This window comes from Monodelphis domestica, chromosome 6 (genome assembly GCF_027887165.1).
Source record: "Monodelphis domestica isolate mMonDom1 chromosome 6, mMonDom1.pri, whole genome shotgun sequence".
Lineage (NCBI taxonomy): Eukaryota > Metazoa > Chordata > Mammalia > Didelphimorphia > Didelphidae > Monodelphis > Monodelphis domestica.
Window position 1 is genome coordinate 234,312,648 of NC_077232.1, and position 17,810 is coordinate 234,330,457.

General features: G+C 36.7%; 1 protein-coding gene across 2 annotated transcripts in view; it reads left to right on the top strand.

Moving 5' to 3' along the window:
- Nucleotides 1–17,810, top strand: part of FAM149A (family with sequence similarity 149 member A) — a 72,295-nt gene that overhangs the window by 38,859 nt on the left and 15,626 nt on the right. For both annotated transcript variants that reach the window (XM_007496032.3, XM_007496033.3), the window contains exons 2-8: nucleotides 3,270–3,380; nucleotides 5,126–5,264; nucleotides 7,785–7,927; nucleotides 9,914–10,039; nucleotides 12,105–12,251; nucleotides 13,510–13,700; nucleotides 14,656–14,810. In XM_007496032.3, the coding sequence (XP_007496094.1) occupies nucleotides 3,270–3,380; nucleotides 5,126–5,264; nucleotides 7,785–7,927; nucleotides 9,914–10,039; nucleotides 12,105–12,251; nucleotides 13,510–13,700; nucleotides 14,656–14,810 (1,012 nt within the window). The remainder of the gene's footprint in view (nucleotides 1–3,269; nucleotides 3,381–5,125; nucleotides 5,265–7,784; nucleotides 7,928–9,913; nucleotides 10,040–12,104; nucleotides 12,252–13,509; nucleotides 13,701–14,655; nucleotides 14,811–17,810) is intronic.

The following is a 17,810-nucleotide window of genomic DNA, read 5'->3' on the forward strand; positions in this document are numbered from 1 at the left end:
TTTAAGGAATTAAAGAAAGGAAGAGAGAGAGAGTAAGAGGAAATAATAGGAAAAGGGCTTGAGCCTAGGCCAATGGCCTAGGCCTTTCTCCTTAAGAGAGAAAACTAAGTCAGTCTTTAATAACTCACCACAAGATCTTTCCAAGCAAGCTCTAGTGTTCAGAGAGACCCTCCAGTTTAGCTCAGGAAGCTGAACTAAGTTCAGCCACCGAGAGAGAGAGCCCCAGCAGCCTCCTCTGACTCCTGACCTCCAATTCAGCTCCAAAGCTGAATTAAGTTCAGAGGCCTTCTGACCTCTTTTTAAAGAGAATCTTCTCCTATGTCACCTCCCCTAAGTTTTCACATCTACCAATCACAGTAGACATTTTCACAGGACTGACCATTCTTAATTCACATCTTCTTTAGTTCTCAACTTCTCTGGGTAGACTAAAACTTCACACCTTTTTTGTTAAGCTTGTCCCTTGCAAGTTTGCAAGTTGCCTAACCTTTTAGTGATTAATTTGACCTTCACAGGTACTTAGCACCCTTTTGTATTAGATCTAAAAATAGACCTAGCTTAAGGACTTTGTCGAACTATAAGTATGATTTAAGTACCTTCATTGTTCAGTAAGGAGTTTACAACTTTATCTTCCCCTAAAGTATGCCTAAGTATGGGTGGAGTAATGTAAAGTTCTCAATACATTCCTGACCAAGAACCTTTATTGTTATAATAAGGGGATAGCCTTAACCAAAAAATTCTAAGGTAGAGTCTGAGAATTTTTAAGATTCACAATCTCCCCTGATGATCATTGGGAGACTAATCTCCCCATTGATCATTTAACATAATCATCTTGTAGTTCTAAAACACTTCTTACTACAGATTTATACAATATTCAATTTTCTAAGAGGAAATTAGAGTAGTGAGGGAGGAATAGAAAGAAAGAAAGCAAAACCAATGTTTTGCTAGGCGCATTGACAGAAAGCCAAATTAGGGGCAGTCCCTTTTGGCATAAATGTGTACATTTACAATAAATGTTCAGTCAAACTTCAGTTCAATCAACCATATCCAAAATTCATTCTTGATCTTCTTGATGTAGTGTATGTTTTCTGGCATCTTTCTGTAACAGTTCATTCTCTGCATTTAGAAGTTAGCAAGCTTCTTCCTTGAAGATCTTTTTCTTAAACAATATCAAAATCTTGGATTTTTATAAAAATACAATCTCAAACAAAAGATAAAAAATCTTGGATTTTAAATTAAAATACAGTCCTTGGTTCTAATTTGGCCTCAGACACTTCTTAGCTTGTGACCCTGGGCAAGTCATTTAACCCCCATTGCCTAACCCGTACCACTCTTCTGCCTTAGAAGAAGAAGAAAAAATCCTAGTTGGCATTTAAAGCCCTTCACAATCTAGCCCTTTTCTCTCTTTCCAGTTTCCTTACAGTTTATTCCTTGAAATACACTATATGGTCTATCTACACTAATCTAGTTACTTTTCTCTTATCCTCAGTGCCTTGGCATATTCCTCATGGCTACAATATACTCTCTCATCTCCTCTACCTCCTAAGTACCCTGACCTCCTTCAAGACTCATTTTGAATTCAGCCTTCTACAGGAAGGCATTCATGGCTTCCCCAGCTGATAGTACCTTCTTGGAGATTATTTTTCATAGGCTCTGTGCATATGTCATATGTATCTAATAGTTACATTTTGTCTGCCTTGTTAGAGGGTGAATGACTTGAGGGCAGGAACAATGGGTTAGCCTTTCACTTTATCTCTGATGTTTAATTCAATGCTGGATTTATAATCAAGGAATGAATACTTGTAAATGGATTAATTAACAGATAGATTGATTTCTAGCACATGATGCTATAGGTCCATGATGGTGAACCCATGACCTGTGCCAGCACTATCATACGTAGCCATTCTTGGTGACATGCAGCTGCATGCAGGCTCAGCGTGCCTAGGGGCTGGGAGTGGGGGTGGGTGGGTGGATGGGGAAGCAGCATGTGCCAGGTGGCTGGGGCAGTGGGGCTCCTTTAGGGGTGAGGAGGAGGAGTGCTTCTGCAGAAGGAGGGCACTCAAGCAGGCAGGCTGGCAGATGACAGCCTGTGCTCTTGCAGCACCCCCCAACACCCTCACACACAACCCCCAGAGGGCCTATGGAAGACTGGGCAGGGCTCTGGCCCACGTTCAAAGGAGGAGTGCCTGGAACTGATTACCAGACACTTTTGACAACCTGAAAAATATAGCAATGACTTTACTCACAATTTTTCCCTCTACATACTTTCATGAGACCTTATTCTCAGTCTTAAATAATATCAAAACCAACAAAAAAAAACAGATTGACAGATGAAGTTAGTAACGCTTGCTTGGTCTTGAAGTGTACAAAATACCAACCTTCAATTGAAGATTTAGCCAATGAAATTCAGCAACAAAAAAGTCACTAATAGGCAGGTTAGTTAAAGAATTCCCCCTCTCATTTATCTTAGTTCATGGCATTCCACACAAGTTAAGTAATATTAAAACCAACAAAAGAAACTGACTGACAGATGAACAAAGAAGTCATTAAGCAGGTAAGTTAAATAATTAGTTTTTGGTTAATTAAATAGTTATATATTACAATTATATATTTTTGTTATTTAAACTATAAATATTGCAAAACTATGGTTTTTTTTCTCCAAGTGACACATCACCAGAGTTATGCTCTTTTTTTTTTTTTGGCGATTTTTGACACACCAAGCTCAAAAGGTTGCCCATCACTGCTATAGGTTTTGAAATTGAAGTCAGTTAATCAGCTTCATATCTTTCCTAATGAAGGATGTATAAAGGGTTTGTCACTAACAATGGAAAAGGGGAGTGCCATGGATCAGAATCATCTTGGGAATCTATATCTTTTTATACCCCTTCCACTATAATGCCTATAGAGATTCACATGTCTATTATAAAGGGCACTTACTCACTCTATTGGGTCTCATGACTTTGTCCTTCTCTTGCCAAATATAGACCTTTCTTCTCCTTCTCCTTTTCCTCATTCTTCTCCTTCATCTTCTTCTTCATCTTCTCCTTCATCTTTATTCTTCTTACTTTTTTTTAAGTCATGCTTCTGTGGGTTCTTGATCAATACCTATTGAATGATTATAACAAGTCTATGTAAAGGGATGATTCTCTGTTTATGAACTGACTATATGATACACAGTAATTAGATTTCCTAGAATTTAAGGTGTTTAAGTATGGTAAATGAATTAATGCCCATTTCCTCTTTTTCTATGTTTTTGTTTTTGTTTTCTCCAGAAAAGGTCTGACTGAAGGGTCTGGAGAGCAACATTTTGCTAGAAAGAGCAAGGATCCTCTCCCTAAGCATTTCACCAAAAATGTGCAAGAAGCCATTCACAATTATATCTGGTAGGAATGACCCAATTTTCTCTCTTATGGCTTTCTTTCTTTCTTTTTTTTAAAAAACCCTTACCTTCTATCTTGGAATCAATACTGCATATTGTTTCCAAGGCAGAAGAGTGGTAAGGGCTAGACAATGGTGGATAAGTGACTTTCCCAGGGTCACACAGCTGGGAAGTGTCTGAGGCCAGATTTGAACCTAGGACCTCCCATCTCTAGGCCTGGCTCTCAATCCACTGAGCTACCCAGCTGCCCCCACTCTTATGGCTTTCTGAATGGAGAAGTGTATGCTAGCTATGTGATGGGGAGGGAAGTTAAGTATAGATCTTAAATTTATAACAGAAAGCATCAAGTGGTAATTCCTTAGTCTTCAGAAAATGGCATTAACCTGTTAAAGCTAAAAACTTCACAAAGATTTTTGGGAAACTACATATACATCTCTATATCTAGAAATAGAATGATAGCTTAGCTTAGGAGAAACTCTATTATAGTGATTGGATCAGAATATAGTATTGTATACAATATATATTTGTGTAAATATGTTGCTCTTCAGTCATTTCAGTCTTGTCTGACCCTTTGTAATCCCACTTGGGGTTTTCTTTGTAGAGAAATTGGAGTGGTTTTCTGTTTCCTTCTCCAGCTCATTATATAGATGAGGAAACTGAGGCAAACAGGATTAAGTGACTTGCCTAGGGCAACTAGGAAATATCTGAGGCCATATTTAAGTCCAGTTTTGCTGACTCCAAGTCTTGCACTCTAATCACTATGCTATCTAGCTGCCCTGAGTGATAATTTCTTAAATGACACCACAGTCACCCTCAAGGGTGTGGCCAATTCCTATTAAAATTTGCCCCAGTTTCTCATCTCTAAAATAAGCTAGAGACTTAAGACACTGCTCTAGTATCTTCGCCAAGAAAACACCAGATGGGGTCACAAAGAGGCAGATGTGATTGAAAAACCACTAAACAACAACATTTCAATATAACTAGCTCCCTTTGTAATCCAAGGGACTTTATTTTGTGCATTTGAAAACATTATTTTGAAAGGGAGAGGGTCAATATACCTCCCCAGACTGACTATTAAAGGGGTCAATGATCAAAAAAGATTAAGAAGCCCTGCTCTAGATTATTAACTTGTATGACACTATAGATCTAGATTTGAAGTTATATGTGTGGATAGATATTAATTATACAGATGTAGACATAGATGTAGACAGATATGACAGAAGTAGATATAGTCAAGAAAAGAAACTAGATAGTGCCATAGTGCACTGAGTGCTAGACATGGAGTAAGTAAGAAATCTTCCTGAGGTCAAATCCAGCCTCAGACATAGCCTAGCTGTGTGACCCTAATCAAGTCACTTAACCCTGTTTGCCTCAGTTTCCTCATCTGTGAAATGAGCTGGAGAACAAATCACTTCATTATATTTGCCAAGAAAACCCAAAAATGGAGTCATGAAGTCAGAAACAACTGAACAACAACAATAGAATGTTGACAGATATTATTCTCTGTTGGCATAGCCTTAGAAGTTTACTTCCATATTACAATTAATTCAGTTTTTAGGTAAAAAATATAAATAGAGAAGCTCAGTTCCAGGCTGTAGATAGATACAAATATAGCTGATTTTATGGGCTAAATGAGCCCAAGTAAAGCCAAAAAGAAAAATGAAATTGAATCACAAAAAGAATAAAACTATCCATGCATCCTATGTCTCTCTAAATGGCATTAATGCACATTTGCTTTAACTTATACAGTGAGTCTGTTTCATCTGTCTCATCAAGTGGAAACACCACCCCTACAGAGTTGAATAACTCTTGGTCTGGAATACGAAGCAATACCACTGAAAGAAGTGTGTCTACTGAACGGGACTCAGTCTCCTCTTGGACAGATGATGTATGTCTCTGAATATTTTGTATTTTAGAAGTGAGGTTAAACAATGGAGAGAGTGCTGGCCCTAGAGGAGATTTCCTGAATTCAAATCTAACCTCATACATTTCCAAGATGTGTGACCCTGAGCAGGTCATTCAACCTCTGCTTGCCTCAGTTTCTTCAAATGTAAGATAGAGATAATAATAGCACCTACCTCATGGAATTATTTTGAGGATCAAATGAAATAATAGCTGTAAATCACCTAGTACAGATCCTGGTACACACAACGTGCTTGATGAATGCTTGTTTCCTTCCTTTTTTCATGTCCTGTGATGTGAATGCAGAATTTGAGTCATGATAGAGTAGAAAGAACACCGACTCTATAATTTACAGAAAAAGGGATCAAATCTCTCCTTTGACACTTACTATCTCTGTTATCTTGGTTAAGTTCTTTAATTTCCTCAATCTTCAGTTTCTCTTCTGTAATAATAGAAGGAAATAAAGAAAGAAAGAAAGAAAGAAAGAAAGAAAGAAAGAAAGAAAGAAAGAAAGAAAGAAAGAAAGAAAGAAAGAAAAGAAAGAAAGACAGAAAGACAGAAAGAAAGACAGAAAGAAAGAAAGACAGACAGAAAGAAAGAAAGAAAGAAAGAAAGAAAGAAAGAAAGAAAGAAGTAGAAAGAGAGGAGGGAGGGAGGCCAGGCAGGCAGGCAGGAAGGAAGGAAGGAAGGCTGGAAGGAAGGAAGGAAGAGGGAGAAGGGTGGATCAATGGAATAAACTAGGGGTAAATTACTTCAGCAAGGTCGTGTTCAATAAACCCAAAGATCCCAATTTTGGGGATAAAAACTCACTGTTTGACAAAAAGTGCTGTGAAAATTGGAAAATGATATGGCAAAAATTAGGTTTAGATCAATATCTCACACCCTATACCAAGATAAGTTCAAAATGGGTGTATGATTTAAACATAAAGAGTGATATTATGAGTAAATTAGGGGAACATGGAATAGTCTGTCAGATCTATAGAGAAGGGAAGAATTTAAGACCAAGCAAGAGATGGAGAACAGTGCAAGCTGTAAAGTGAACAAATTTGATTACATTAAGTTAAAAGAGGTTTTTGTATGTGTGTGTGTGTGTGCAATTAAAACCAATGCAACTAAAATTAGAAGGGAAGCAAAAAACTAGGGAAAAATTTTTTGTAACAAATTTCTCTGGCAAAGGCCTAATTTCTCAAATATACAAAGAAATGTCAAATTTATAAGAAATCAGATCACACCCCAATTGAAAAATGGTCAAGGAACATGAGTAGGCAGATGAAGAAACCAAAACTATCAATGATCATATGAAAAAATATTCTAAATCTCTCCTGATTAGAGAAATGCAGATCAAAATAGTCTTAAGGTACTACCTTACACCTAGCAGAGTGACACTATGGCAGTAAAGGAAAATAATAAATGTTGGAGGGGATGTGACAAAATTGAGACACTAATGCATTGCTGGTGGAGTTGTGAATTGATCTGACTATTCTGGAGGGCAATTTGGATTCATGGCCAAAGGGCCTTAAAAGAATGCATGCCCTTTGATCCAGCAATACCACTTCTGTGTTTATATTCCAAAGAGAAAAAGAAATGTGAGGAAGGCTCTGTTTGAACAAAAATATTTATAGCTGCACTTTTTGTGATAGCAAAAAAATTGGAAAATGATGGGATGTCCCTGGATTGGGGAATGGCTGAACAAATTGTGGCATATGATGGTGATGGAATATTATTGTGGTATAAGGATTGATGAATTGATGGATTTCTATAAGTACTGGAAAGACCTACATGAACTGATGCAAAGTGAAATAAGCAGAACCAGGAGATCATTACAAACAGAAACTATAACACTGTGGGACAATCCAAGGTAACTGACTTTGCTACTAACAGCAAAGCAATGATCCAGGACAATTCTGAAGGATTTATGAGAAAGAATGCTATCCATATCCAAAGAAAGAACTGTGGGAGTAAAGAAAAAATATATGATTTATCACTTGTTTATATGGATAAGTGATTTGGGGTTTTGGTTTTAAAGAATTATTCTTTTACAAAGATGTGAATAATATAGAAATGGGTTTGAATGATAATATATATGTATAACAGTGGAATTGCTTGTCAACTCTTGGAGGGGGAGGGATGAGGGGAAGGGGAAAACATGAATCATTCAATCATGGGAAAAATTTAAAAATAAAAAATTTAATAGAAAAAAGGAAGGAAGGAAGGAAGGAAGGAAGGAAGGAAGGAAGGAAGGAAGGAAGGAAGGAAGGAAGGAAGGAAGGAAGGAAGGAAGGAAGGAAGAAAAGGAAGGAAGGAAGAAAAGAAAGAAGGAAGGAGAGAGAAATAATTCCTGGGGAAGTCTCAGTGCTACGCCATGTGTGGTTTCCAAGATTATAAACTTCTTGTTCTGATCAAAGACCTATTATTTTTTTTTAAAAGAAAATAAATTATTACTCTAACATTTTCAGGTTATGAATAATTCCTAAGGAACAAACTTCCACTTGTATTACTGTTTTAGGAGTTTGACAGAGCTACAACACAAAAAGTTCAGCAGTTATTCCGAGAAGTGGATGAAATGCTTTTTGAAGGGAAAATCAGCCCTCATTGCCAGAATCTGCAGGCAGAATGTGAGGAGTGGACTAGAAGGTCACTTCATCTCAGGTAAGGGAAATGCTGATTGTGATTTTCTGGAGTAGGTGCTTTCTAGAAATATTAGAGCAAGAACCCTATCAGCCAGTAAATGCTTCCAGGCTCTACAAATTGTTCTCTTTGTTGCAAAAACTTGGGAAACATTGAATCATCTAAATAATTGTGTATATAGTACTGAATCAATATAGACTAGAGGTAAAATGTGCTGCCAACTGCACTCCCAAGGGTATTATGACTAAAATATGATTGGAAATATTTAACAAAATAAAAGAAATTCAGTAGGACATAAAGTTAACATAATATGTAGTTTTCTAAGTCAAAATGTCACTCCAGAGATTCTTATTTGTGGTTTAGTGACCCCCCCATTTCTATTTGAGTTTGACATCAAATTTGACATAAGATGTAGACAACTTATCTAATGCCTCCATTGGAAATTATGGCATCTATAATAAAAAAATTATATTCATAATAGCAGTGAACATCTTACCTAGGGAGAGATTAGTCTGAATGAAAATATTGAAATTAGAGAATACCAGGAGTGTACAAAGGGGAGTTTTCTGCCCTCAGTTCTCAGGTGGCTATGTCTAATAATCCCTGAGCCCAAAGGGAATACAAAGCTTAATGATTTGGAAATGCCTTCATTCTATATTATATCATATGGAAATCAGTCAGCAAACTTTGTTAAGTACATATTCTATATTATGTACAGTGCAGGATACTAAGGATACAGAAGCAAGAGGGAAATAATTCCTGTTCTCTTTGTGTTTTTAGCTTATCAGGGGAGATAGCTTTCACACAATGATCTCTTTTATTCATTGTTTTTGAATCTCCAGTGCCTAGCACAGTGCCTGACACATAGAAGGTGCTAAATAAATACTTGTTGATGATATAAAACAGATGGAAGGTAATCACAGGAATAAAGTTGGACCAACCTGCAAAGAAATACATTTGCAAACTAATCTTTGAGGCCCAGAATAGAAGTTTTCTTTACCTAGATACATAAAAGTTCTAATGGCTTATTTTGTTTATATCTTCACTATATAAACTCTATCACTGCCATGCTGTTCTAGAGCCCAAGGGTGTGTAATGATGTAAATATGTGAGTGAAACTAGTAGGTATTAATTGATATGGTTATAATTACCTCTCTGGAATAGGGAGATGCATTCCAATAGCAAGGAACATCCAAAATGTCAATGAGTAGACAACCTAGAGACAGTTGGGTTAGCATATTGGACCTAAGATCAGAAAGAACTGAATTCAAATCCTCCCTCTGATAGTAGCTTTGTGACCTTGGGCAGGCTCCTTAACCTCTGTCTATTTCAGTTTCCCCATCTTTAAAGGGAAATAATAATAGTACCTCCCTCTCAGGGTTGTTGAAAGGTTCTAATGAGATATAAATGTTTTGCAAACTTTAAAATGCTATATAAATGATAGTCGTGGGGTAGCTAGATGTTTCAGTAGACAGAGAACTAGTCCTGGAAATAGGAGGTCCTGGGTTCAAAACTGGCCTCAGATACTCTCTAGATGTGTGACATTGGGCAAATCACTTAATCCCAATTGTCTAGTCCTTATTCTTCTGCCTTGGAACCAATACTTAATATTGATTATAAGACAGAAGATAAAGGTTTTTTAAAAAAAGAGTTGTAATTACATGTTAAAAAGTGTGTGAGCCTTCTGTATATTCTACTTTTTAAATAATTCTATTCTTATATCAGTATGTGATACAAGGAGAGGAATTCTGGGTTTAGAATCAGAGGACCTGAATTCGACTCTTTGTAGCTGTGTGACTTTGAACAAGTCTGAGCCTTAGATTCCTCATTTGAAAAATGAGAGGATTAGTTTACTAAACATATGATCCAATTTTGGGAGGGATGCCCCTTCTCAACATTTTTTCCTCTATTACCACATTCTTTATGTTCTATAAAATTCAGAATGTTATTTTTTCTGATTATTTTAATAGTCATCATTATCTGTTTTTTTCCTCCTCTATCTTACAGGGTTCTAGGAAAACAGCTTATATTTCCAACAGATGAAGGTTTTCAACATTTTCCAAGCAATACTGCTAGTTCTGTTTGTACCAAGTCCTCACTTGATCTCTGTGAAAGCAATAGCAATCTCAAAGAGTATGTTTTCTTCTTCTTCTTTTTTAAAGTTTTATTGATGCCTCCTGAGATTTTAGTCTTGTCATTTTCTGATCTGACCCCTTCCCCCCCCCATAGCACCATCTCTTGTACCAAGAAGAGAAGCTAATTGGACCCAACCAAAAAGCTCTGCTTTTTGTAGCTCACGCACACATTATTCTCTTTCTGTCATTGTCCCCCTTGGCACCAGGAGGAGAGGAATGTATTTCATCATCTGCTCTCTGTGACCAGGATTGCTCATTGTGATTCATGCGAGTTCTGTTTTCATTATATGGTTGTAGTCATTATGAAGACTCCCTCCTAGTGTCCTGGACCAAGTCAGATTCAGGTCAGCTTCCTAGTAGTTAGGATTTGGTGTAGAAATGAAATGAGCATTCACAGTTCATTCAACAATCAAGAAAAGGAGATTTATTTAGTCATGGGGGGAGAGGGGAAGTATAGTCAAGCAGGATACACCTTGAAGGCACCCTGATTTGATTCTGCTGAGTGAAGTTCCCCTGCTTCAAAGTTGTCCATTGTGGTTTGCCAGCCAAGCATCAGTGGTCCTTGCGGCTCTTTTTGATTAGGGTTAGCAGGAAGTCTCAATAGCCTGAGCCTTTAGTTATCTTTGAGTCAATCAAATCTTGAAGATGGTTTCAATTTCTTCTAAAGAAAAACCTAGCTTAAATTCAGTGGGGCTAGGGGTATATAATATTGTTTCTACCATACCTGGTAGTTCTTCACCCTGTATCATTGTTTTGATTTTAGGAAGGTGGGGTTTTTTCATATTTATCTTACTTGTGATCATCTGTCTGTCCAGGAAAAAAAGTCTTGATTGATATTTAGTAATTAATGGAAGATTAATATTCCAGAAAACTGCCCTACTAACAGAAATTTGGATTTGAGGGAAAGATGGTCAGAGAACAGTTTCCCAAAAATCCCCTTTCTGAGGCTGAGATAGGTCAGGAGATCTAGTTAAATGACTTTGGCTTAAGCCCCTGCCTTAAAAGGACTGAAGAAGAGTATTTCTGACAAGGCTATAGCTAAGAATTCTGGTACTCAAGGCAAATTTGTTTGAGAATGGGGAAGAGACTAATCTACCTCAGTTAGGAGTAATTATAGTAGAAGAGGAGAGTATTTTTCAAAGAACCTTATCTTTATCCTTTGGAATACTGATGAGTAATGTGCTAAAGACAAAAAAAATTCATTGACTTTGAAGTCAGAAGAGTTGGATTCAGATTCTGTTTCTTTCACTGTCTGTGATGTTGGGTACAGTACAACTCTCTGGACATCTGTGTCCCATCTATAAAATGAGGAGGTTGGTTAGATGACTTCTTCCAACTCTAAGTGAACCCTGATGCCTTCATCCATGCCCCCTGATTCCTCTAATCACTGGGAAGAGGAAGGAAAAATGAACCCATTATATTGAGGCCCTAGTGGTATGGTAGCCTAGATCTAAGTGAACTAGCAGGGGTAGAGACTATATTGGGATTCTGGGGCTTGTGGCAAAAGAGAAACTCCCCTCCTCTCTGTCAGCTTCCTGGAGCAAAGCTAGTTTCCCTGCCCTAATTATATAGCTTAATTACTTGGTGAGGTAATCTCAATATTAGAGGAACTTCACAGTGGTACAAGAAGCAAGGCGATATTACTTCAGTCTACCACAAAGTGAAAGGGGGAGGGGTAGGAGCAAAAGATAAACCCTTCCTGGTAGTCTAGTCTCCTTGCTCCATAGTTCTCTGAAGTGATGGGAGTCAATGGATGGGTAACATTCAAATTGAGTTCTCCTGCTCAGGAAAGGAAAACCTCTGCTCATACGGTGACAGGTTTATAGAAAACCTTTTAAGGATTTTGTTTCTTTTTGAGGGATAAAGTTTGAGTTTTATCTCATTTTTAAAAGCATAATAGTTTGTTTCAAAAAGAAAATTTTATCCGACTGATCCTTTCCTTTGGAATCCTCTGTTATTTCACAAAAGTAAAAGCATTAGCTATAATCATGCAGATGCTAGCCTGGGACTGTTGGAACATCTTCCCAAGTATAATTTATGATTATTGGCTTTGGTTATTGTAGGCTGTGCCTCTCAGGCTCCAAACTTGTCCCAGCAGATTACACCCAGATTTCTTCTGTTATTCCTGACATAAATGCATCATTCTTAGAAGAAGAGATCTATGCTGTGGATGGAAAAATTGAAGAGTATTTTGCTTTTGACAAAGATCTGTAAGTAGAACTGATTTTCACAAATATGGATGAAGTTTCAAAAGTGTCATTGTTTAACTAGAGTTTGAGTCTTCAAATTCTTTTACTTGTATGATGATGCTGTAGTTCTCAAATTCCTGGGGGTGCCCTTTGGAAACACTCCAGGATTTCAAGTCAAAATATCTTTACGAATTTCTTTATTGCAAAGTAATTTACAACAGGTGTACTAATGAGAGCATATGCTGGTGAGTTATTTCACAAGATGTAATACTGCCTCTCCTATCAACTAGCTGTATGGCTTGAAAAACATTCGTTACTATCTAGACTTTGGTTTCTGTCTGTGTGAAATAAGGGGGGAAGATTAACTGATCCCTCCCAAACTCTCCCAGATCCATTATGTTGATTAGGACTGGATATATTATTTCATTGATAAAGGCAGTTTTTAAATATGGACAATCCTTGAACCAATTCACCTTTATAATCTTAGAAAACATTCTAAAACACTGAGAGATTAACTTGTCCAGAGTCACACTCCCAGTATTTGTTTGAGTTGATGGGATTTAAACTCCAATGTATTTAGCTTAGCAGCCAGTTCCCTTATCCCTTGGTTTTCAAGGTGATCAATCAATCAATTAATTAATAACTTAAAATGTGCCAAACGTTAGCAAAAAACATCCCTACCCATAAGGAGCTTACAGGATTTTTTCTTTTAAATTTTAAACCCTTGTCTTTGGTCTTAGAATGGGTACTAAGTATCCATTCCAAGACAGAAGAGTGGTAAGGGCTAGGTAATTGGGGTAAAGTGACTTGCCTAGGGTCAACAGGAAGTGTCTGAGGCCAGATTTGAACCCAGGATCTCCCATCTCCAGATCTGTCTCTCTATCCACTGAGCTGCCCCAGGAGCTTACATTCTATTGGACGAAGACTATGTGCAGACAGCTATGTATATGTAAGTTGTATATATAGGGTAAACTGGAGGGAATCTCAGAAGAAAAACCCTAGCATTACAAGTACAAATAGTTCTAATTTGTGATATGATAGTGAAGCTTTTCCATTGCCATGTGGTCCCTTTATTCACTTAGTCAATCTTTCCCAGACTTGAAACTAATTGGTAATCCTTTGGTATATGACTTACTATCAGTTATTGACATAGATACAATGAAATCTATCGTGAAATAAATGCATGTTTGACCATTTCAATAATTTTTGTAAAGGAAATTTTTTTTCATTAACAGAAATTGACCAATTTTGGTAATGAGAATTTACTTTTTCTTTTAAGTGATGATGAAAGTGTGGAACTCAAGAAAACTAGAAAGAATCAACAAAGGAATAAACATGGACTCCCTCCCATTTCCCCTGCGCTCTGCATCAAAGATGCAGTAACAGCTGAAGCATTTGATCGAGGCTGGAGAAATGTAGTTGGAATCTTGGAAGACCTGCTTAAAAAAACTTGGAAAACTTCCCTTGAAGGTACTTGAGAAATCTCCTTTATGTAAGGCTTATAGTCTAAACAACAGCAACATCAACAACAATAAAACACAAAACAAAGACACCAAAATACTTAAAACAACACTTTTTAAATTTTTATTTGTTTATTTTTAAAATTTTTTCTGTGGTTCCATGGTTCATGTTCCTCTCCCTCCCCTCTTCCTTCCCCTATCCTAGAGCTGACAAGAATTTCACTGGGTTATCCATGTATTATCACTCAAGACCCATTTCCATATTATTCATTTTAGTATTAGAGTAATCTAAAATAAAACTTTTTTTTTAAAGGCCAAAACACAACACTTTAAAGGGATATTTCCTAGTTCCTACCTACTTTCCCTTTGTTACAATGTTCTAAGGAAGGCATTCTTTCTTCTTAAAGTAATGAATCTAATACTTGTTCAGTGGGAGAAAATTATATTGATTATATGTTATCTTAACTGGCCCTGGAGGAGTTATGATCCAGCACAATTCAAGATATTAGATAAAAAAATTTATAATTGGTTTTATCTTAATTCTATTTAGCTTCCTGTGATGATTTAAACAAATACAAATGCCTGATAGACTGGCAAAAAAGGAATGACAGAAATATAAATCATAGGTACTTATTTTGATGGCTAATTATATATAATTAGTATCAAAATATTAATTTTCCTAGTTCTTTACCTCCAGAGGGTAAAAAATGGGTCCTGACAACTCTAGGCCTGGCATATCATCCACTGTGTTTACCTATCTGTCCCATATTGACTTAATTTTCTTTTAGGATTAAAGAGGATACTCCTTTTGGTGTTATAAAATGAAGAGTTTTAGTTTGCTTCAATGCAAAAAAAAAAGAGGAAGTTAACAATTCTCTTAACTGGTAGAATTTGTAAAATTGCATTATATACTTTAAATAAATGATTGTATATTGAGTTTTTATTTACATTTAATGTTGTTATAGAAAGAAGTAAACAGAGAAGAAATTTGGAGACAACTAGAAAAAAACCGGCAAAACCATTGAGTTCCCGTATTCCACCCAATCCATCAAGTATTCCCCCTTCCAGAGATTCTGAGACCCACAGCATATCTTCAGCTTCTCTTCTAGGTCCACCTCAGGTCAGATGCTTTTCTCTTAAAATCCATTCTTGTATCCTTGGAGCTTCTCTTAGTTTCTACAGTTGAGATAATTTCTTTAATATCATCTTCCAAAAAGATCAGAGCTGAATAAAGGGGTTTGCTTGGGGATATGAGTGAACATAAAAGAGTATGGCTTTTATGGCTGACAACGGGCAGAGAAAATCTCCCTCTTCTTTGTGACATTTTCTCTGAACTATGAAATTTAACACTTAAAAGTTGAAGTCTTTTGATCAAGTGTTAAATTCCATGGTTCAGAGAAAATGTCACAAAGAAGAGGAATATTTTCTCTGCCCGTTGTCAGCCATTTTCAAGGGTAGTCACTCCCTTGATCTTATTTCACCTGACACTGTTCCAAGATGTGCAATCTGCATTTTCTTTCTATGATCAAAACCTTTTGTGTTCCTCTATTTCTCCTTACTCTCCTTATTCTGAACTTTCTCTTCTTCATCTTCTCTGATCAGTCATTTCACCCATTTTCACAGTCTTTTAGTTTCCTGTCCCTACCGACATATCAGTTGTTCAGTTAAACAAAGTACTGCTCTTCACTCTTCACTCCCTTACTCCCTTGTGCTTCTGGGGTTCCTTTCATGCTATTTCTGAACCCTGAGATACAATACATCTCTGTTATACCAATAACTTCTATATATATACTTCTATATTGTTCCTGTAATGACAGAAAACACCTATCACACATACAATAAGAAACTCATGAAGGAAATAAAGGAAGATGGCATGCTTTAATTTGTAATCAGACTCCAACAATACTTTCTTTGGCTGTGGATAGCATTTTTTATCATGGGTCCTTTGTGGATATCTTAGAAACTTGTTTTGCTGATAATAGTTTATTATTTCACAGTTAAACAGTGTACATTATTTCTGTTATTATATACAGTGTTCTGATTCTGCTCACTTCACTTTGCATCAGTTCACATAAGTCTTTCCAGGATTTTCCTGAACTTACTCTGTTTGTCATTTCTTATGGTATAGTAATATTCAATTATAACCATTTACCACAACTTATTCAGCTATTTCCCAATTGATGGACACCTCATCAGATTCCAGTTCTTTGACACTACAAAAAAGGTTGCTAAAAATATTTTGCTACAGGTAGGTCCTTTTCCCCTCAGCTCTTCCCCTCAGATCTCTTCGAGATATAGACCCAATGGTGGTATTAGTGGATGAAAGGGAATGCATAGTTTTATGGCCCTTTGGTTCCATATTGCTCTTGTAATTGTAGTAAATGGCATGATAGTTATAAAAGCCATAGTGTTTGATATTAAACTTATAGTGTCTATGACTACAGTAGTCACAGCAGTATATAGGATGGTATACAGCCAATAGCAGGCAATAACAGTTAATACCAGCAGTCCGCAAACAATTTGCAACAGCATCTTCTTTCAATGTGTATATCATGGACTGGGATGGGTAAGATTTCCCATCTGGGGTGCCAATTGTAATAGACACTATTGCAAGAGTATATACGGTAATAAGGACTGGGACACAGGAAGCCAGCTAGGGCAAAGGCTGGATTTTGCACTCATTCCCCCCACACCACTTCCTGTATCTCTCGGCTGATTTCAAATGGCTTTTCTCCAAATGGTAAGATTTAAGAGGGTTTCAAGGACTGGTCTCACAATCTAGCTCTTTACTAAAAGGGGTTTTATTCTTAAAGTAAAGGAAATAAGGGAAATGGAGAAAGTGAGAGGGGAATAAGGTTTCCCTAATCTCTAAGGGTTTCCTGTTGATTGAAGGATTCTCCCAAGGTGTTAAGTTCAGGAAACAGGGTTAATTTCCTATGGGGAGATATGGATAACAAAACTAACAAGGTTCTTCAGAGCTAAGCTCCCAATCTTCCTAGTACTCAATCAATGGATAATCAGGAATCCAGAGCAAGTCTGTCTGACAGCCTCTTCCCAACAATCCTAAGGGAAGAAGTGCCTCTGTTCCAGCTGCTGGCTTCTTAATTGCCTCCTGACCAGACTCTCTTTGGAATCTTCTCTTCCTTTGGTTGATTGGCAGTTCGCTCAACATTCCATCTCTTGCTTTTTCTTGCAAAACCCATCTCATGATGTAATCTTTTCTTTACATTCTCCAGAATAGTTGTATCACACTGCAGTTCTTCCAACAGTATATTTGTGTCCCAAATTTTCCACATCTCTTCTAATATTAATCATTTTCCTTTTTTAGTAATATTAACCAATCTAGATGTGAGGTATAACTCAGAGTTGTTTTAGTTTGCTTTTGTCTAATCAATGGTGAATTGGAGTCTTGTTCATATGACTGTATATAGGTTTAATTTCTTCTCCTGAGAACTACTTGTTCTCATACCTTGACCATTTATCAAATGAGGAGTGCTTTGTATTCTTATAAATTTGACTCAGTTCTCTATATATTTGAGAAATGAGGCCTTTGTTGGAGACACTTCATAAATTTTTTAAAAAATGTGTTGTTTCTCTTCTAATCTCGATAACATTGGTTTTTGAACAAAACCTTTTAAATGTAATGTAATCAAAATTGTCCATTTCATTTTTTGTCATGTTCTTTGTATCTTGTGTGATCATGAATTCTTTTCTTATTCATAAATCTGGCAGATAAACATTTCCATGTTTCTCTAATTGTTTATGGTACAACCCTTTATTTCTGGATCAAATATTCATTTTGACCTTATCTTTCTGTTTGAATTGAGATGTTGGTCTCTGTGTATTTTCTGCCACGACATTTTTCAGTTTTCCTGGCACCTTTTGTCAAATAGTGTGTTCTTATCCCCCAAAGCTTGGATTTTGAGGTTTATTGAACACCAAATCATTGTGGCCATTAATTACTCTGTGTTGATTACTAACCTATTGTGTGGACTATTATAATAGGGTCATAATAGAGCTCCTTGCTTACAGTGTTGTCTCTAATCAATTCTCCACCTAGTTGCTGTATTGCTAAAAGCTTTCTCCTATGTCAGTTCTATGTTCAAAACACTTTAGTTGT